The sequence below is a fragment of the Nannobrachium achirus genome (assembly GCF_963921795.1).
Source record: "Nannobrachium achirus genome assembly, chromosome: 13".
Classification (NCBI taxonomy): Eukaryota; Metazoa; Chordata; class Actinopteri; order Myctophiformes; family Myctophidae; genus Nannobrachium; species Nannobrachium achirus.
The window spans coordinates 7,047,714-7,069,611 of record NC_137833.1 but is presented as its reverse complement, the minus strand read 5'-3'; the positions used below and the strand labels follow the sequence as shown (position 1 = coordinate 7,069,611).

Below are 21,898 nucleotides of genomic sequence, written 5' to 3'. Positions count from 1 at the left end.
GTTTTGTGCGCGAACGTGTCCACTTACCATAGCGCACAGTTGGCTTTTTTCAATGTTTTTTCATGTAAACACTGGCGGATAAGCAGGGATACAGCATGGCAACGGATATGTCTATTTCAATGGGTTTTTTTTTATTCGAAAGCTTGTCACCGAGTCTACAGTCTACTAGATGAGTCGTGCACAGATTGTGCACGATGCGTGCGCGTGCTCACGTTAAAAGGTAAGGACAATTTGGCAGCTGCTTACTACAGCTATGTTTAAAATGGCAGCAAAATTGTTAATGAACACATTACATGTACATGCAATGTAATTACACCGGATTTAGCAAGATGCTCTGACCCTGGAGGGGAAGAGGAACATTTAGTTTAATTAAAGGAAATAGCAGATATACAAGTTCGCAGCGCACCACCGAGTGCCGCGCTGCAAGCATGTAGTTCTATTTTTTGAAAAAACTGTGAACATTTGTGCACGTCTTTGAATATTTTTTACCCGATTCTATAAAGTTCTTCTAAATCCTTCCTCTAAATCAGTGGTTCTCAAACTTTTTCATGCCAAGGACCTCCAGAAATTACATGCATTTGGCCGTGGACCCACCATCTCAGAATATGTTGTTCCACGGACCACACAGAAGCAAATATTTGAGTTACAAATGTTCGCTTCTAAAAAGATATATTCAAAAATAACAGATGTACATGCTCGCTGTGAGCTTGTATATCTGCTATTTTTCAATAGTTAAAGCATTAAAAAATTCTAGAACATTACATGAAGCAATGTAATTACACCGGATTTAGCAAGATGCTAGTTTTCGCCCGCAGTCCCCAAACATCAAACATCAACAATACTGACATAACAAGGCACAATAAGTATGCAAATACGAAAACAGTAGAAAAGAAATAAGAAAAAGAGAACAGAAAATGTTTAAAACTAATTCTCGGACAGACCTACTCTATTGTGGACAGACAAGTCACACATGATCACAAGACTGGTTGCTCTTCAACCATTGTTTCAATTGACCTTTAAAAGCTGAGAAAGTGGGGATCTCCCTTAGTGTGATTGATTGACAGGGAGCTCCTTCCAGTATTGACAACCTTTGATGGACAGGACATTTTGACTGACAACGTCTCTGATCTGAAGTGGCTTAATGTCCATCTGCTGGCTCAGAAGTAAAGCTGCAATGTGGAGCTTACAGTATTGCCTTCAATTCATTAACAGTTGTGCTGCTCAAGTTTTTGATTTGATTTGGTTTAACACTTTTTATGGTTACAGCTAAACACTAGATAGGGAAGACAAAATAAGCCTTGACTCAAGCCTACACCTTTTCATGGCACTAACATTGTAGACTGTATGTGTGTTTATATATCTGTTCTGTTAAATGGACTGAAGTTAACTAGACCCCAGTGTCATGCAGGACACCTACCGGTTGTAAAGTAGTACTACCTGAAGCTCATAAGCCTCATATTTCCCTGTATAGACCAAGCAAGGATTCCCTCTAATGTGAGTGGTAGATGTTTGGAGGCATTATAGAGACCAGGATTACTGCATGTTTTTGCGAGGGTACTTAACCTAGTGGACTCAGGGAGAACATGCAAACTCCACAAAGAAAGGCCCTTTCGCCTAGGGTTGGTGCACTGATGAAGCGGACGAGAGAACGCGCCCCCCCCCAGCACCCACAGCGTCCCTGGCAGGAATCGAACCCAGGACCTTCTAAGCTGTGAGGCAACAGCGTTACCGACTGCGCTATCGTGCCCCCGGTGCAACTTTGACTTTACATTCAGGCTGTGCTGTGCTGTGCAGGCAGCGTTGCTGTCTCTACCTGGTAGTTGTTGTGTTCTCGGTAGAACCTGGGCACCTCCTGGGCGTGCCCGTTGCCCTGGTATCCCTGCGGCGTGGTGCGTCGGCTGGCCAGGATGTTCTGCCACTGGGGCGAGGGGCTGACGTCGGGCCGGAGGGCGATGGAGTGGGCCCGGCGGGAGCTCTGGTCCAGCCGGCGCTCCGGGCTGCAGACCACCCCCAGGTCCTCGGAGTGCTTGCAGTCGTTGACGCCCCAGCCGTTGTGCTTGCAGTCCCTCAGGGACCTCTCGGTGCCGTCGCAGCGCACGTTGTCCATCCAGATGGGACCTGGGGTGGAGGAACGAGAGCACACACAACATGATTCGTCACCAGCGGTCTTCCAGTGCAGCAAGCAAGATCCTCTAACCCAGGGGTTCCCGCACTGAATACAAAACACTAGGGGTGTAACGATATAGTAACTGTATCGAAATATCGTTTTTAACTTAAAAAATCGAAGTATATCGAAATGAAAACAGCTAAAATCGAATCGTATCATTTTATTTTGTATCGTATCGAATCGGCAGTGCAAAGAATCGATTGTATCGATACTACCTACTTGTGCATTGTATTTAGCATTTTTAAGAAGAAAAAATGAAAAGGAGGCGTTTAATTACTTTTCCTTTCCATATAGCTACACTGGTCTATCGATAAATGTGTGTAATCTCTGTGTTCATGTCAAGGTGCAGGTTTGTCAATATACAATGTCCATGTATTTGGCAGATAATCACTGTGTTTACTTATTTATATCCATAATAATACATGTTTCCCTTAAAATCCTGCACTATCCACACCTTTTACACAGAATTAATCTTTGCTAAATAGTTACTATATCGATTTTAAATCATTGAATCGAATCGTATCGTATCGCCATGAATGAACCAATATCGTCCATGTATCGTATCGTCAACCATGTATCGTGATGCGCATCGAATCGCTATTAAAATGTATCGTTACACCCCTACAAAACACTGATGCTGACCTTCAACGCAGCCAAAGGTACGGCTCCTCCATACCTCCAAAACCTGATCAACCCCTACACCCCCACCCGTTCAGAGTGATCAGTCAACACAGGGATGCTGACAGAACCCTCGCTAAAAACCCCAGGACAAAAATCCACTCGTCCTAGACAATTTGCACTCCTGGCCCCCAAACTGTGGAATAAACCCCCTGTCGCGCTTAGAATACAGACTCACTCCCTAGCTTCCACCGTAGACTGAAGACTCACCTCTTCAGGCTCCATCTAAACCCATAGCACTACAGTAACACTCCCCCTTCCCTCTATGACCATCAATGACCATACATGAAGCTAGATAGCATTTATTTTTATGTTTTAGAAGTTTTTTTTTTTTTACAAATTAGGTGCGTGGTCTACCTTTGTTGTTTTTTCTAGATAGATATTCCTATGCATTTGTTAAATTGTTATATTGTTGTTAATGTACTGACATTATCTTGTGCTTATTATACATTAGTGATGTGTATTACCTGCTTATTGTAAGTCGCTTTGGATTAAAAGCGTCTGCTAAATGCCTAAACTGTAAACTGTTCACCAACATTTTTGGCTCAGGGCACCCCATTAATATTTTTTCATCCTACATTAGATTCATCATGTTCACTCCCAGCACCTTATATTTATAGGATATTTTAGCGATTGTGTTGCGAGGAAAAGTTTGAGATAATAGTCATTTTGGTTAGAACTGACTGAAAATAACATCGTACTTTGTATGTTTAAAATTACACTAAATGTATTGTGTGTCCAAATAAATTCCAAATATTATCAAATTATGTTGCGGTGAAAAGAGCAGATCTCCACCCTCACAAAGTGTCATGTTGCGAGCGAGATGAAGATCTGCTATTTTTGAAGTAAAATTGTCATTAAATCATATAGTTGTGACAATACCGATATTGACACATTTTGCCAAAAAATACAGTGATATGTGATTCCATTGATATCACCCAGCCCTATACTGTACGCGATTATTCCTAACGTAGGAGACGGTGTTACATAAATTAGAAGGCGCGGCTTGTGATTGGCTGGAGCAGAGGTCTGGAGCGCTCGGCTGTGGTCACTTGTTCCGCGCGGGTGTGAACGTTAACCTCTATGCCTAAACCTAACCCAAAAAGCTATGCCTAACTCTAACCCTAACCTTAACCTCAGTAAAACTATGCCCAACTCTAACCCTAACCTCAGTAAAACTATGCCTAAACCTAACCCTAACCTCGGTGCGCGTGAACGGAAAAGAAGCGCTCCTTCAACCACCGTCTCCTACGTTTGGAATAATAGCATACTGTACCTGGCTTATCATTCAGTCATAAGTCATTGATTGCGCTGCATACCGTTTAGGTACGCAATACGCATGAGTTCCTCCTCACCCCACCTAACATTTGACTTTTACTGGTGCTCTGATTTAGGGTTGTTCCTCCTCGGAACAGAGTGTGTTTGGTTTGGTAAACACCAACAGATACACAGGGTTTCACAACAAGCATCCCAGGCCAGGGTGTCGCACGGCACCTCCTCCCGCTGTTTGAAACCACTCCGCCTCTCCTCTTTAATTTGGATTTAAAGGCAGCAATAAAAAGAATGTCCATAAACCGCAGCACAGTGTAGCACAAGTCATTATTCTAAAACAAATGGCCCCTCTCTCTCTCACAGGGCACGTCTCCTTGGCCCCGCCAGTCTGCCAGGCGACCTTAATGAGGACTGCACTGGAATCACTGGGTTATCTTTGTCACTTTATGGCGGCTCTTAAGGCTCTCCTGAGTTATTTTCAATGTCTTAATTGATGGTCTTTCTTATGAGAGCATGCTGTTAGGGTGTTGTTTGGAATGGGCACGGCAATCGGAAGACTAGGCTGAAAGATGGCGCGCTGGCATAGTTGTTGGATGTAAGGGTAAGGGCACTACTACCAGCTGGGATGATGGTGCAACTAAAGCCTGTCTCCGCCGCTACTGCAGGCCTTCAAATCAATCCAATCAACGACCAGTGATGAAGAAAGCAATGACATATGATTCATCATGCGTAGTCAGTTGTGCTTAGCAACTGCTTTGTTTGACCATAACCACTTTAAGACCCATTCAAAAATAGCAGATCTACAATTAGATATACAAAACATTTCTTTCATATTTGCTTCGTTTTTTCTTTTTTTTTTTTTTATTCTTAAGTGTTTTCCTATAATGACTATAATGGCCTATAATTACATGCCTAAAATAGGGGTTCCTGGTTTAAAGTGGTTAAAACTTAAAACAGCCTGCTGTGAATCTTGTGTAATACTCCTGTCGGTCTGGGTAGGCTAATTGAGGTTACACCCCGCCACTCCGACATGTCTCCTTTCCGACATGTCTCCATTCCGACACTAACCCTATCTCTGACCCTTACCCTAAACGTAACCTCTATGGAAGTGTCGCCACTCCTAGATTAAGAAGTCAATTCCGGAGTAGCGACATGTCGGAATGGAGAGCGACACCTGCTAATTGAACCAGCAAGCAGCCTCCCAAAGCACAAGCATGATCCTCTAACCTTCAAGCCACTGATTGACTCATGCTTGGCATGTTGTTTTACTTTTGCTCTTAAAGATACTTTGAGGCAAATCTTTCTTTCTTTCCCCCAACTGAACTCTAGAATTCCTCGTTCCAGGTTAGGTAACGCCTGTTGTTTGAACACTAACATGTTCATTCATAGCACCACCTCCATCCATCCTTGTTGTAAGACAGTCCTAATAAAAGCCTATCAATTCACCTAGACTGGGATCGCTTCACATTTCACCCTCTCCATACTACAGGGTTAGTGATAGTTAATCTCACCGTTTCCCTCTCCATACTTGGCGCTGTGCGCCCAGGTGATGCTGCTCTGGTATCCCAGCTCGCGGCAGACCACGTTGGCTAGCTGGATGTCCACCTCGTCATCGCACACCGTGCCCCACGTGTTGTTGTGCAGCACCTCCACGCGCCCCTCGTTGGGGTCCCGCGCGTAGTTCCCCGCCAGGCGCACCTTGGCGGCCGGGGCGCGCGCCGCCCGGACCCTGGGCTGGGGCTGGGGCTGGGGCTGGGCCCCCGTGGTGGTGGCGGGCCGCTGGTGGGGGTGGCGGGGCCGGGGGTCCGCGTGGCCGGGGTGGGAGAGGAGGATGAGGAGGAGCAGGGCGATGCAGAGAGAACCCAGACACATGGTGAAGGTGGGGCGCGTCATTGTGCGTCAGACACCTGAGGAAGGAAGGTTACATCTTCAGTGATCTGAAGCATAAGTTTTCAAACTTTTTCCATATCAAGGTCCATTATTTATTTTGGCATTTGAGCCACGGGGACCACCACTTGATGAGATTTAGACTCTCAGACCCAAAACGTACAATATTTTGTTAGCGTTGGACTTTGTCCACAATTCCATGCTGTATTTATATGGTAGCCTACTGTACAGTACCATAGGAGAGATAATAGGAGATGTTGATCAAAGTAACAATTCTTCTACATTCTCTAATGATGTAGACTTAGAAGCAGTGCTCTTCCGAGCACAGGTCTCCACCAGGCCAGGCGGCCTGTTATAGCGCCACCACGAGGCTGATTTGAAAAGTTTGAAGTGGCATTTCTTCCTCGGCCTAGTGGGAATGTGCGTGCACAATTTCACAAAAATTGCACGCTGTGTTTCGTGATTTGTGGCATTTTGTTCAAAACTGACCAATCTTACAAACTTTGAAAGCCAATCTCAGCCAATCAGGATGGAATATGGACAATCAGACAGATCCATGTCGATCACATGACTATAGAGATACTGTCTACCGATTTGCGTGATTTTTGGACAAAATCTGTAGGAGTACTGCATGGCCAAAAGGTAGTTTTGCACAAATTGGCCTCCTGGTGGCACTAGAACAGGCCCATGTGAAAAATATGGGGCAGATGTTCTGAATTGGCATCCAGGGAGTGTGTGCGCTCATTTTGGCAGCGTAGCTGGAAACAAACTGGAGGACACACAGACACACGAACGGACGCACACACGCATGGACGGACGGACGGACGGACGGACGGACGGACGGACGGACGGACAGGGGCGAAAACATACTCTCCCCCAAGCCTTCTGCTGGTGGAGACAATTAAGTAATGCAGATTTTTAACAATAATTTAACTCTTTGATAGCATAAAATGGTCATTTTACACTCTCAAGAGTTAAAGATCTACACACTAAAAACTCATGGGTCATTTCTTGACCCAAATCATGGGTCATTTGTGTTAGGTCAAATTTCGGGGTCATTTCTCAGTGCCACAACCCTTCCTTGAGTTATTGGGATATTATTTTGACCCAATTCCAGGGTTGTTTGAGTTAGGTAATATTTTTCTGGGGGTGACCCTTTTTTGGGGTTAGTGGTAACCCATATACTTGGGTCAGTGGTCTAGCTTTGGGCCAATCAGGGGACAGGCACCATAAACCTGTTTGCAAAGCATGCTGGGAAAAGCATTTGTCTAGGTTTCCAGAGACATTTTCTAAGCTGTTGGGAGCTAAAAATGCTAAATATGTCATATCCATGTGTCTGTCTCGGCAAGCTGACTGTCATATGTCTGAATTTGATTTGTCAGTATTTGCGCCTAAACCATAACTGTAAGTGCTTGGCTGCTAGCTTAGGGTTGAGCTCCCTCCCCCAGCTGGTCTGAAAGAGAAGAACTCATGGTAATTTTGAGATTATTTTGTTTATCTTCTCTAAACTATTCTGATTATAGTATGATCAACATTGTTGCATATATATTTAATTATGCACTTTTATGTTGATAGTACTAAACTTTGAACAAATCATCTGAGAAGAAACCCTGAAACATTTCTGATTTTATGTTAATGTCAGATATTATTGGTATTGTCATTCTCCAGACCATGCATATGTAGGTTGTATTCATTTAGCCCACTCAACCCAAAACTTGGGTTATATTGACTACAATCTTGGGTCATTTTAAACAAATAATTTGGTTATTTATTTGACCCAAATTATGGGTCAACATTCATAACCAAATTTCTTGCGTTAAAATAACCAAACTGGGCATCGGTCCCTATTTGACCCGTGAGTTGGATCAAAAATAACCCAAGTTGAGTTGTTTTTGACCCAGCAGTTTTTAGAGTGTATAAGGGTGCATTTGGTTACCAACTTGCATCATTTAGCTGGGGACCACCTGGAATACCTACAAGGACCTCTGGTGGTCCCCGGACCACTGGTTGTAAACCACCAATCTAGAGTGGACCAATGAGCAGAGCAGCAGATACATGCATGTTTAATTTGATAAATCAATATGACTGTCTACATTCAATCTGGCAATCTGGGCTTGCCATATGATTTAATTATTCATTAAAAAAGGAATAGATCTACAAGTGGCAACACATTGTGAGATCTGCCATTTTCACCATGCAACACTAACATACTCATAAAGTTGTTAATTTGATTTATCAATTTTATGTCCCATTGCGTGCCAATTAAGAACTAATTATCCCCCTAATGAGGAAAGCTTATCTGTTTAAATCTTACATCTTCAGCGACACTGCAGTGCAGGCAGTGCAGGCCGGGGTCTTAAAGACAGCCAGGGGCGTCACAAGGGGTAGGAAAGTGGGACTGAGTTACCAGGGCCCAAGGTGGAGGGGCCCTAATAACTTTATCTATTGAAAAATAGCAGATATACAAGCTCACAGCGAGCTTGTAGATCTGCTATTTTTGAAAAGTCGTGTGCGCAAATCTTTGAATATATGTATTTTTTTAGTGAACATTTGTAACAAAAATGTTGCTTCTGGGGGGTCCCTGGAACTAAATATTTTGAGATGGGGGGGGGGTCCTTCACATGAAAAAGTTGAGCATCACTGACATGGAAACACATTTTCACGATTTTTCAAAAATAGCAGATCTACAAGCTCGCAGCGCGGCACTCGGTGCCGCGCTGTGAGCTTGTATATCTGCTGTTTTTCAATAGTTAACATTCATGGGGGGCCCGCAGTGAATCCTTGTACCCAGGGCCCAGAATTTGGTGTGACGCCCCTGACAGCTGCTGTCTGTGGTTAAACTGTAGTTTCACAAGCCAAGCCAGCTCTGCTCTCTTCAGGCTAATTGCATAAAGCTCCATGAAGCTCTTTTACAGCAGACCACAGCAGGCCTAGGGTGACATCATCTGGACACATGAGCACAGGTAGCCCACAAAAACTCTTATTCAACCACATGAACCCTATAGCATCAACCATTCTGGGGCCAAAACATTTGGCCAGAAATTGCAGATCTGGCCTACAAACTCACAAAACGTGTGAGTGCAACATATATTGTTCCTTTATGGGGGTCTAAATTGACCCATACGAGTCTGTAACTCTGACAGTGTAAACATGGAACCAAATGGACCCTGACGGGCTGCTCCTACAGACTTTGCCCTAAAATCACGCAAAGCGGTACACGGTATCTCTAAAGTCATGTCATGAACATGGATCTGTCCCATTTCCCATATTCCCTCCTGAATGCCTAAGATTGTCTAAAGTTTGTGTATGCGACCTGACGGTCGCTTATCTCCCGATTAGGGAGTCTTACTGGTACACTGTCAAAGTTGAGGGGAGACCTTCAAATGTCAAAGTTTGAGAACCACTGCTCTAGATGAGTGGGGAAAAGGGAAAAGGTCCAAGTACAGCTGTAGAGCCCTGGGGGACTCCCCGTAGATCAAAGTCTAGGTTCAGATTGAACCATGAGGCCCAATCTACACACGCCTTCCAAATCAGCAGTTCGCACACCTTCAATATTTTGCACAAACTTGTGAGCTTGTACATCTACTATTTTTGAATAGGCAACGCTATGAAAATCTAAAATGACAACAGATGCTGCTGTTACAAATCACTACATATGGGGTCACAAAACGACCCTCACACTAGTGCTGGATGGAGGTTATATGCCACAATCTGAGAGACGCAGCACAAAACTAGTGTCTAATTAATACATCTGTCATTAAACAACCTACATTCCAGCCTTCGCTGAAACATTCCCCCTCCTCCATAGGAGATTGTTTCTTTTTCACCCCTATCAGACATAGACGTATAATTAACCATTACGCAGTAAAAAACAGTGCTGAAATTGAACCTCTGCGTTGATAAACATCCCTTCAGGCTACTGAACCATATTTCATCTCAGCGCTGCAGACATAACGTTATGTCAGGCAGGGAGTTTAACGGGAGGTTAACAAGTGACACAGCAGCCAAACGGCAACACGTGCTAGACGAGTTTTCACTCATCAGCAGTAGACAGACAGACACTTAACATCAGAGACACCTTATGGGGTCACCTTGTGTGCCATCATGGGCCACAGTTAGGCCTCCAAATGTAGAAGGATTTTTTTTTTGTATTCCATACAGCAGGGGTCTTCAACAGGGCGTCCGGGACCCCTAGGGGGTCCCCAGAGTTACTACATACATGGGGTCCTCCAAATCTTCGAATCCTTTTTATATTAACAACTTGAACCCTACCGTCCATATTCTGAGAACTGTAGCCAAAAATAGCAGATCTACAAGCTCACAACGCCTCGCACTGCAAGACGTTGTGAGCTTGTAGATCGGCTATTTTCAGCAAATAGGTTTGGTCTAGAGGGGGAAAAGAGCAGACTAAGTACAGAGTAAAAGGTCAAGTGTATTAAGTATTGACAGTTCAAGTGGTTAAATATCTGAAAACACAAATTGACATGAATCCAAAATACACTGATGATTGTGCTGTCAAACAATGAAACTATATGGAATCTATGAACAGGTTGTGGGGGTCCCAGCTTCATCTCTCTCTCAACTAAGGGGTCCTTGGCCTGAAAACGTTGAAGACCCCTGCCTTACAGCGCGACCGTCAACCTTTTAAAAACACCAGAATGCAGCTGGAACCCAGCAGCCAAGAAGAAGAACCCACATGAGAGAAAAGCTGCTAACACTGTCATAACGTCATCCTTTAAACACCTGTTAGACACAGGCAAGGCTAAATGGAACGCTCACTTTTACACATGGAGGCAAAAATCAAGACTTGCTACAAGACTAATTTGACAAGTTTAACCTCAGCTAAACTGATGTTAAACATAATTCGAATAGTTTAATCTAAAGGCTGAAAAACAACCAAAAGGGCACGCACATCCAACGCCATATAGGCTGGGTGCTGGACTAATCAAAAGTAAAACCGGTAAAGAAATAAAAGAGTCCTTACACCAAGCTTGATAACTACTAGTAAATATCAAGCTTGGTGTGAGGACTCTTTTATTTCTTTACAAACATATTTAAAAAATTGACACACATTTTTTACTCATAAAAAAGAAATTGATATATAAAATGAACTAAAACTAATGAATGAAAATCTGTTTAGAGAGTTCATACATGGAGGACTAGAAAGAAGGGTGGGGGTAGAAACAGAGAAGTTGTAAGGTGACTCACCTGGCACACACAGCTACAGCTTGTTACTCCTGAGCGTCAGACTGGGGCAGAGTGACTGACTGAAGGACTGTTCCTGCTAGAAGATCTCCAAAGTCAATCCACCCTTCATCCCTCTTTCCCTCCCTCCTTCCCTCCCTCCATCCCTCTCTCCCTTCCTCCCTACATCCCTCCCTCGGTCCCTCCCTCCATCACTTCTCCTCCCTCCCACTGCTCTCTCTCTCTCGCTCTCCCTACACACACCAGGGACGTGCAGAGAATGTTAGAGGCAGGGTCTGAAATTTCTAAACAGGCCTTTTGGTGAAAACATCGGAAATAGCAGACCTCCAAGCTCACAACGCGTCGCAGCATGACACGTTGTGAGCTTGGAGGTCTGCATAACCAGTAAGACTCCCTACTCGGGAGATAAGCGATGTATACACAATGTATACAAAATTGGCCTGTAAGTGGCATTGGTTCCTGTTGTCTGCAAAAAGCAACCACATGGTGGCGCTAGAAGAGGGGCAGAGGTTGTGGTTTGCCAGCCAAGGGGTGTGATGTGCAAAGTTTGGCATGGATAGGAGCAACGGTGCCGGAGATAAGAGTAGGGCCAAAAGTATGACGTGACGGACAGACGGAGGGACTGACTGATGGAGAGACTGACTGACAGACAGCCGGCGGAGGTTTTCATAGTAACTTGCGACCTGACGGTCGCAATTCTCTGAAATGCTGCCTTCAGGTATGGCATGGAAAGAGGGGGAATTTGCATTTCTTTCACCAAAAACTGCATTTATCTGGAGAGGGCACTTTTTACAGACAGATAAAAGGGCAGGGGCTCAAGCCCCCTTTGATGTCTACGTGTGCACGTGCCTGACACACACACAAGCCTGGTTTAGATATAATTCTTCGTACCACAGAGCATACATTAGGCATCCCTCACGCCCTCTTTCTGAGACGTTTATCGTAGAAACCAAATTGTGGACATTTGGGTATACTTGTGTTAAGAAATTAATGATTGATTATGATTGACAAGACATAAAATGCATTACAGTATTCATTTATATACTTTATAGTCTTATATATAGTCTTTATAATGGACTCTGCATGGCAGGGGTGTCCTCCTCCCTGAGCCAGGCCTAAGCCTGACCGCATACCAAAAAGCATCATCAATGATACAGACAAAACATAAACTTAAAACACAGTGAAAAACAAGTATAGTCAATACATTAAAAGAATGTAGAACAGTACAAGTACAGTTAAACACCCTGCCTAAAAGGAGCATCCCAAATAAGTATTTTTACGGTTTTACGGTCGGAAGTTCTAGGTATTCAACTCATGGATATAACAAAAAACAAAAAACAAAACATACAACAACATCATCACAGTTATACAAACATTTTTGTCTGTACAAAAAAGCGAAAATCATAAGAGGCTAATCTAATCTAATTTCCTTCTGGATTATTGCTGCCTTAAGCTTCCTTTTGAAACCACATGTATTTCTTGCTAGAGTCAGATGTGTGGGGGAGCACATCCCAGTATGCCATGGCTCTGTACATGACTGTTTTCTTAAGTGCATTGGTTTGGGGCGCAGGTAAAGTAAGGTGACCATTTAGTGCCTGTCTAGTATTGTAACTATGTCTAAGTCTAAGTAAGTAAGATGTTCACTGTGTGTTCACAATAGTGTTCACTGTTTACCAGTACAGCAACAACTGTTACATTCTACACCAGGGGTCTTCAACAGGAGGTCCGGGACCCATAGGGGGTCCTCCAAATCTTTGTGAAACTTGAAACTTTTTTTCTCCTTTTTCATATTAACCACTTGAAGCATAGTCAGTGTCCATATTGTGAAAACTTTAGCCAGAAATAGCAGATCTACAAGCTCACAACGCCTCGCGCTGCGAGGCATTGTGAGCAGACTAAGAACAGAGTGAAAGGTCAAGTTTATTAAGTATTGACGGTTCAAGTGGTTAAATATCCGAAAACACAAATTGACATGAATCCAAAATACACTGATGATTGTGCTGTCAAACAATGACATTATATGGAATCTATGAAAAGGTTGTTGTCCCTGCTTCATCTCTCTCTCAACTAAGGGGTCCTTGGCCTGAAAACGTTGAAGACCCCTGTTCTACAATCTTAGCATGTAAGTAAATGTAGAAAAGGGAGGTTTTCTCATGTTTCTGCGTGGCCCACACACACACACACACACACACACACACACACACACACACACCTACACGTCTCTGATAGGCTACTGGGCTCTCTCCCCCCTCCCCCCCTTTATACAACCTCGCCCGCAGCGCTGTTCTTTACACAACATGCGCCGGGGGCAACAACGTGTGTAAAACGCCACCAACAGGAAGCGGACCTGGGCCCGAAATAGTTTCAAAAACGTCAAGTTCTGAGTATCCAAAAGAAGCTCCTCTCAACCACAGGGTAGATATTTCCTTGTTGAGACGGACCACAAACCACCACTCTGAAAAGCGGCCCAGCCTCCCTGCTGGTCTCTGGACGTCTGTAGAGTCACCGTGGTCAAACGAGGGAAACGTGACTGCTGAGACATCAATCCTTGTCCTGGGAGGGTTTAGCTTTGGTCATACCTGCCACCGTGGAAGCAACGTTACAGTGGGTGCGTTTATATGCACAGATGTATTCCACTTATATTCGGAATGACTGCTCATTCAGAATAGAAATGCTCATATAAACGTTTAGGAATGGCCATTCCGGTCTGACCCGAATGAATTTTCATTCTGGTCTGAAGAGGTGGTTTATGTCGTTTCAATCGGGATACATTTGTCATATAAACGCTCCATTCGGAATGAACTGCTGTCTGAACTGCCCCCCCCTCCCCCCTTCTCCAACCTGAAGTAGGCCTACTTTGTGTATGCCCAAAGTTCTATTCCGAATGAATCCTTTGGTCATGTAAACGACAGTGGAATGAGGGATACTTGTATTCAGGTCCCATGTAAACGTTTGGGTATGAAGCTCTATTCAGAATAAGTTCATTCTGAATGCCATTCTGAATGTGCATATAAACGCACCCACTGTCTCTCTCTCTCTCTCTCTCTCTCTCTGTGTCACACAGGAACACATCCATCATTCTATAGGCTATAAATGTAACTCACACCCATATAAACCTGAGCTTCTACCACTTTTTGTGGTCACATGTTCAGATACTGGATTCTGACTTAGTTAAAACAGTGGTAAATCAGTCAACAACCTTGAGTTGGCTCATGGACCCCGCCCACTGTTGTGTTTCTGAAACAATTAATGATTGTAACTAAATAACCTTGCAAGTTACAACTGTGTTTTCTATTCATTATGGTAGAAGTGGTAGAAAGGCAATTTACCATTCGAGGGTCGTGGGTTGTTTGGCACGAGGCGAAAATCAGCCAACAACCCACTCCCTCTCATGGTAAATGGCTTACTTCTTACATCTAGACCTGGAGAGCACTTCAGATTTTAACCACTTTAACCATTATTTTATACTTTAGCAATTGAAAAATAGCAGATATACAAGCTCACAGTGCAGCACTCGGTGCTGCATTATGAGCTGCAAATTGTTGAATACATCTATCCAACTATTAATTTACCGAATGTCTGTCCATCCGCCGTCCTCTACACAGTGTCGCCACCATGGTAACAGCCGCATACTGAAACAATACTGACATCACTGATACTAAACAGTGTCGTCACCATGGCAACAGCCACATGCTGAAACAATGCCCACATCACAGACAGGTTTTGCACAACTGGACATCAACGGTAACCATTCTGCCCAACAGGCACCGGTCTGGGTTCTCCAACATTACTTCTGAGACTCCTACATTCAATCCCTCACATGCCCACCATCTCTCTTGGCCATATATTATGGATTCTGGAATACAATCCCTTGTTTCATGACCAAGTATGGAGATCCCTAACATAATTCCCGTTATGCCCATATATGGAGAATGGAGATCCCTGCTCTGAGTATCTGACATCACTGTGATGTCACAATGATGTGTCAGGGGAACCACAGTGTCAGGCGTTTCCCGTACGGTCGGCGGACAGATATGGACAAGCTGTGACGGTTCTGATAGTAAACAACAAGCTCATAGTGCAGCACTCTGTGTATCTTTGAATACATGTACATACAGTACAGTATATCTTTAACGTAGCGAATATTTCGTCGTTGTCGGGTGAAAACCTTGTATGTCCAAAACCGTTCGTTTTGCATTTATCATTTTAACATTGCTTTAAACTAGTGAAAACAGCCGATCTACAAGCACACAACGCCTCGCGGTGCGAGGCGTTGTGTGCTTGTAGATCGGCTGTTTTCACTACTTTTGTGCAACAGCCTTGTATGATGAAGAAGGGCTTTACTTTGCTAGAGAATGTACACATTTTAAACTTGGAGATACAAGGTTTCCACCCGACAACGACGATTTGTAACTCAGTTCTTATGGGGGGGGTCCCTGGAACAAAACCTTTTCAGATGGGGGTGCGTGGCCAAATACATGTGATTCTGGGGGTCCTTGACATGAAAAGGTTTGAGCACCACTGATATAGAAACATAGGTTTTTTCAGAAAACTGTTAGGATTTAGAAAACATCTAAAATGGTCCAGATGGGATTATACATGTTCTAGATGCGAGAGCGTCAGTTTGATGGAGCAGGGGTCAAATCAGGGCTCCACCTTGATTCCATGAGTTCTCTGTGTCCACTAAGGCATGTCCACTTGTTTTGAAAGCTGTTTGTTTATTTTTGAAACAGCGTTTTTCTCGGAGGGTTCGTTGCGACTAAATGTAGCTGCGTGGAACGTTGTGGGTGCCGCAGGTTGTTTTGTTGATGAAATGTATTTCTGGTTCTGAGGCAAACCTCAGGGGAGCCATTTTAAGGCTGCCATGGATATTCATAGACGTGAATAATTTATATTATGACATGGGAGGTGGGCAGAGGAAAAACACTACATTTATTCCGGCCTGAAAAGCACAAGTTGGGCCCTGGGTACAAGGATTCACTGTGGCCCCCCTATAGGCCCTGGGTACAAGGATTCACTGATATGATAGTTACCTACTCCTCCCACGGGGGAAATTCGGGTATCGCAGCCCAACCCAGCTGCTTTTTTTCAGCTTAACCCAGCTGAACCCTTATGAGGCAGCCCACAAGGAGCGCAAGGGGGGAGCAGTGATAGCTGGAGCGGGGGATCGTACCTGCGACCTCTGGGGTCTCCGGAGTCCTAGGTATGGACACTAAGCCATCATTGTGGCCCCCCCTATGGACCCTGGGTACAAGAATTCACTGTGGGCCCCCTATAGGCCCTGGGTACAAGGATTCACTGTGGCCCCCCTATAGGCCCTGGGTACAAGGATTCACTGTGGCCCCCCTATAGGCCCTGGGTACAAGGATTCACTGTGGCCCCTCCTATGGGCCCTGGGTACAAGGATTCACTGTGGACCCCCTATAGGCCCTGGGTACAAGGATTCACTGTGGCCCCCCTATAGGCCCTGGGTACAAGGATTCACTGTGGACCCCCCTATAGGCCCTGGGTACAAGGATTCACTGTGGCCCCCCCTATAGGCCCTGGGTACAAGGATTCACTGTGGCCCCCCTATAGGCCCTGGGTACAAGGATTCACTGTGGCCCCCCTATAGGCCCTGGGTACAAGGATTCACTGTGGACCCCCCCCTATAGGCCCTGGGTACAAGGATTCACTGTGGCCCCCCCTATAGGCCCTGGGTACAAGGATTCACTGTGGCCCCCCTATAGGCCCTGGGTACAAGGATTCACTGTGGGCCCCCCTATGGGCCCTGGGTACAAGGATTCACTGTGGCCCCCTCTATAGGCCCTGGGTACAAGGATTCACTGTGGCCCCCCTATAGGCCCTGGGTACAAGGATTCACTGTGGCCCCCCTATAGGCCCTGGGTACAAGGATTCACTGTGGACCCCCCTATAGGCCCTGGGTACAAGGATTCACTGTGGACCCCCCCTATAGGCCCTGGGTACAAGGATTCACTGTGGCCCCCCTATAGGCCCTGGGTACAAGGATTCACCGTGGGACCCCTATGAATGTGACTGTTGTTGACCAACAGTCATAGGAATTTGACAACTTGAGATGAGATGATTTAATCTACAAATCTAATCAAATTGCATTTGCTGCATACAATCATAGCAGAGACCAGGCTTTTCAGATGAATACAAGAACACCCAACAACCCAAAACACGCTCTTCCTGGGTCAAATCCCGCGATATCGGAAAGATCGCCAGGTATTCCTAAACCTCTGTAAAACTGCCTAACCCTAACCTTAATCCCAAATGTAACCCCAGGAAAAGTATGCCAAAATCCAGTATTTCTTAGTATAAATGAATAAAAGAATACAAGAACCACTGGGGTCGAGTGGGCCGTGTTTTTTTGCGAGTGCTACCTTTCAGATTGGCAAGGTTGACAACTGAACATTCTAGCGTTGCTTTCACAATGGCTGCCAGCAATCTAAAGTTACAGCCTTTCACAATTAAAGGGTTTGGGTTTATCTGGACTTCACAAGAGATGTGGATGGGGAAAAGCATTCCAAAATGTAATAATGAACTAACAATCCAAGTCTTGGATGACGAAGCCCAAAGTGACCGTTTAATTGATTAAATATCACATTGATTAACACATCGACTGCCCACCAGGAGGCGCCAGTCATCCCCTCTGAGTGCCCCCATAGCACTTCCATAGAAGAATACGAGGCCCTGTTGCGTCAATGCATGCGTGATGACGTCACTTGGTCACATGAGCGCAGACAGGATGTTATTGTGTAACTTACTGTATGGGCTAGTGTTGATCATAGCTGTTCACTGCCGATCAAAATTTGGACATTTTGCCGCACGCGGCCACAGTTTTAGCCATAAAACAAACATCGGAGATAAAGGGCTTTAAAGATGGGGAAATGCATTGGAGTATACGGAGAAAAACGGCCGCGCGATGCTCTCAGTGTCGACTCGAAGCGACTAGCGGCTAATGGGCTACATCCAAGGCGTAGCCCCGACCTAACGGTGAGATATAAAGTCATACTGTAATTACAGTAAACGCGTCCAACGCGTCGTGGGCCTCCAGTGACATCAAAGAAATTGTCGCGTAGACACCTCGTGGGCACCCGCTGTGTTAATGAGGCGACAACCCTGATAGAGGGTATGCACGTGACATCGTCATCAAACCCGGAAGTTATGTGGGAACGGCAAAAAACTACTTTCTGGCCTTGACAGCCCATACATCCAAACAGAAAAGTCCTGTCTGATTGCATTAAACAACGTTAAACTCACTTTGCCACTCGATTTGCCATCCACTTTATGTATGCGCATACCCTCTATAGATGCTGGTTGGAACCTTGTTTAAAGGACAACTTTTGTTTTTTTATAACAAGGGTTCATATTTTAGATTGTAATTAGAGAAAAGAAAAAGTGAGTGTTAAAATGTTTTCATTTGCTTCGTTCTATTGTTTTATCGCGTTTACCGTTCTAAAATGTGGGGCATGCGTACGCATGAGGGCATGCGTACAAGTGGCTAAATATGTCTTTTTAGACACAATAAGCCAGCATTTCTTTATTGCTATTTTACAATAACACTACTAGCCCCCATAAGTCACATCCAACCATAAAAGGTTGCGTTGTATCTTGGGAATGGCCTTATTCTGTGTAAAATGACATATTTAGCCACTTGTACGCATGCCCCCAAACACTGAAATGAGAATCTCTAAAACAATAGAAAGAAGTAAATGAAATCATTTTAACACTCATCTTTTATATTCTTCAATTACAATCTAAAATGTGAACCCTTGTTGTAAAAAACTAAAGTTGTCCTTTAAGTCTCACACAGAACAGGTGTCATACGTGTGTGTGCTGACACTTGTGTGTGTGTGTGTGTGTGTGTGTGTGTGCGCACACGCATGCTTTAGTGAGAGTGCATCAGAGGGCTCCGGGAGGGCCCACAGGCTGAGCCTCTGAGCCTCTACAGCTTTCTCTGCTCTGTGGCAGCTCTCTCTCTCTCTTTCTTTCTCTCTCTCTCTCTCTCTCTCTCTCTTTCTTTCTTTCTCTCTCTCTCTCTCTCTCTCTCTCTCTCTCCCTCTCCTCTCTCTCTCTCTCTCTCCCTCTCTCTCCCTCTCTCTCTCCTCCTCCCTCTCCCTCTCTCTCTCCGCCCTCTCTCTCTCTCTCTCTCTCTCTCTCTCTCTCTCTCTCTCTCTCTCTCTCTCTCTCTCTCTCTCTCTCTCTCTCTCTCTCTCTCCTCTCTCTCTCTCTCTCTCTCTCTCCGCCCTCTCTAATTACGCCGCCCTGCGCGGCTCTGCCCTTCGCCACACTGTGTGGAAGCATGAAATAAATACATGCTCTCCAACAATAAACAAGTGCCTTTTCTCAAAATGACAGCGACTCCTTGTTCTCACCCCCCACTGGCTGCTGCTCCCAGCGCACACAAGCTTTGGCTTTCGTAATGCGCACACACACGCACGCACGCGCACACACACACACACACACACACACACACACACAACACACACACACACACACACACACACACACACACACACACACACACACACACACACACACACACACACACACACACACACACACACACACACACACACACACAGTACATTTACATAAGTACTACTTAAGTACAATATGGAGGTATACATTTATACATTTATTTGCACACTTTAGTTACTAGTTACTTTGCAGATATAAATAATATTATAAAACATACATGAACCACTTTAGCCCTATTTTATATAAAGGGTATTTGTGAGCTTGTATATCTGCTATTTTCAAAACATGTTGTACTTCCGTTCTTTTACTCAAGTACATTTTTAATTGCAGACCTTTACTTGTACCTGAATACTTCTATATGCAGTATTGATACTTTTATTTAAGTACAAAATGTGAGTACTTTTTCCACCACTGGCTCTCTGACACACACACACACACACACACACACACACACACACACACACACACACACACACACACACACACACACACACACACACACACACACACACACACACACACACACACACACACACACACACACACACACACACACACACACACACACACACACAGCCTTGCAGGCACCTTCCGTGGAGCAGTGACAGGGCATCAAGTTCAAGTAGACGTGAACAAGATGTGAGGATTGGGTGTAGGCCAGGGTGTAGGGTTTCTGTGATGTGGTAACGAGACATAATGGCCATGGCATCAAGCGGTGTTACCGTGTTTGCGTTTTTTTTTCAACAAACAAGATCAACCTCCTTTCTCAAAATGTCAGGAGGAGATCCTTCCACTCAAATCCACAGATTGTGTCAGTGGAAAGCCACAGGAGCAGGCCTTGCCTTAGTCACCGTTACTCAACACCAGAAGATAATTATAAAAGAAACACAAAGATTCTGGACAAGTGCAGCCTTTGCTTCCAAGACGCACACATTCATTAAAGAGGTGGTGCCATAGTTTTGTACTTTTTTCTGTTTTTCATGTGTCTAGGAGGTTGAAAGTACATCATTGGACCCCCTGGTATGGTTTTTATGAGCAATTATTTAAGGTATTCTCTTGGTATTTGTTTGTTTTCTCTTGGAGGCTGCCACCTTGTGGTCAAAAGTGTCAGTTAAAAAACACACATACTTATTACATCACAGAATCAGCTCCTCCCCTAATTACCATTCACCCAACACTGTGGGGTGTGGCTAACTTCAGCTGGGCCATGACATCCATGCATACTTAATGAACTGGGGGTGTGGCCACATAAAAACCCAATTTGAACTCTTTCTGTATACTTTTTTGGAAAAAAAATCTTCCTCCTAGTATAATCATAATACCTGATAATCATGTTTTATAGGGGGGGGAAAAATCATGGCACCACCTCTTTAAGTGTATGCAGGCACACACACACATACTCTCACAGTACATAAAGTAGCGCTTTGGTGGCCGGACGCGACCGGACGCCTTGTGGCCGGAAATATTTCCCCACATGCACGCGCACGGACAGCACCGAACGGTGCACGAGCGTGTAAACGCGTGCATACCCCCCCGCGAGAGCCGTGACAACCCCCCCACCCCGCGAATCCGCGATAACTACAAGCAATACTTTAATCAGTGGCTACTACTTTGCATAACAGGTTTCTAGTGGTGAATGTGTGAGCTTCCTCAAGCCCCCTCTATTCATATGGATATAGCCTACTTTAACACCTAGGTTTCCAGCTGTGACTGCATGTGCATGTGTCGATGTGTGTGTCCTCATACATGGCTCCATATTACTGTGGTATTTAGTGTTTGAGATTCGTTCAAGGCAAACTTTGTTTCTCTATCCTACTGCAGCGCTGTATTTTCTAAATGAATTAAAAGAAAGTAGAACATAAAATCTTAAGTAACAATGCAAATGTAATTAAGACTAGAAAACTATTGTTTTCCCACCATTAGATCTGCTGACATCCTTTCTATCTAAATAGCCTCTAGAGGCCGCGTGCACGCGCGTGCACGTGACATCAATAAATGACCGTCCCGCCCGGGAAAAAAATTCCCAAAGCACCACTGAGTACATACATACATACAGTACAATAACATCGTCAGTGTTCATTTGCAATTGAAACCAAATGGACCCTTAAACAGGTTCACTAAGCTAAATAATTGATAGTTAGGACCCAAATGGACCTTGAGGTCTATAACTCAGGAGTGTACACAATGGAACAGGCACTTGCA

The 21,898-nt window shown here is 44.6% G+C and overlaps 2 protein-coding genes across 2 annotated transcripts in view; both read right to left on the bottom strand.

Annotated features, from left to right (window-relative positions):
• loxl4 (lysyl oxidase-like 4) overlaps positions 1-6,010 on the bottom strand; it is a gene marked incomplete at its 5' end in the record, with an annotated part of 78,261 nt that extends 72,251 nt beyond the window's left edge. Inside the window, 2 exons of the mRNA XM_080740099.1 lie at positions 1,814-2,118; positions 5,629-6,010. Of these exons, the coding sequence (XP_080596225.1) occupies positions 1,814-2,118; positions 5,629-6,010 (687 nt within the window). The remainder of the gene's footprint in view (positions 1-1,813; positions 2,119-5,628) is intronic.
• Positions 6,011-13,698: 7,688 nt separating this feature from the next.
• The window catches only part of LOC308297614 (uncharacterized protein), a 58,315-nt gene continuing 50,115 nt past the window's right edge, over positions 13,699-21,898 (bottom strand). Inside the window, exon 16 of the mRNA XM_080741123.1 lies at positions 13,699-13,788. Coding sequence (XP_080597249.1) covers positions 13,773-13,788 — 16 coding nt within the window. The 3' untranslated portion in view covers positions 13,699-13,772. The remainder of the gene's footprint in view (positions 13,789-21,898) is intronic.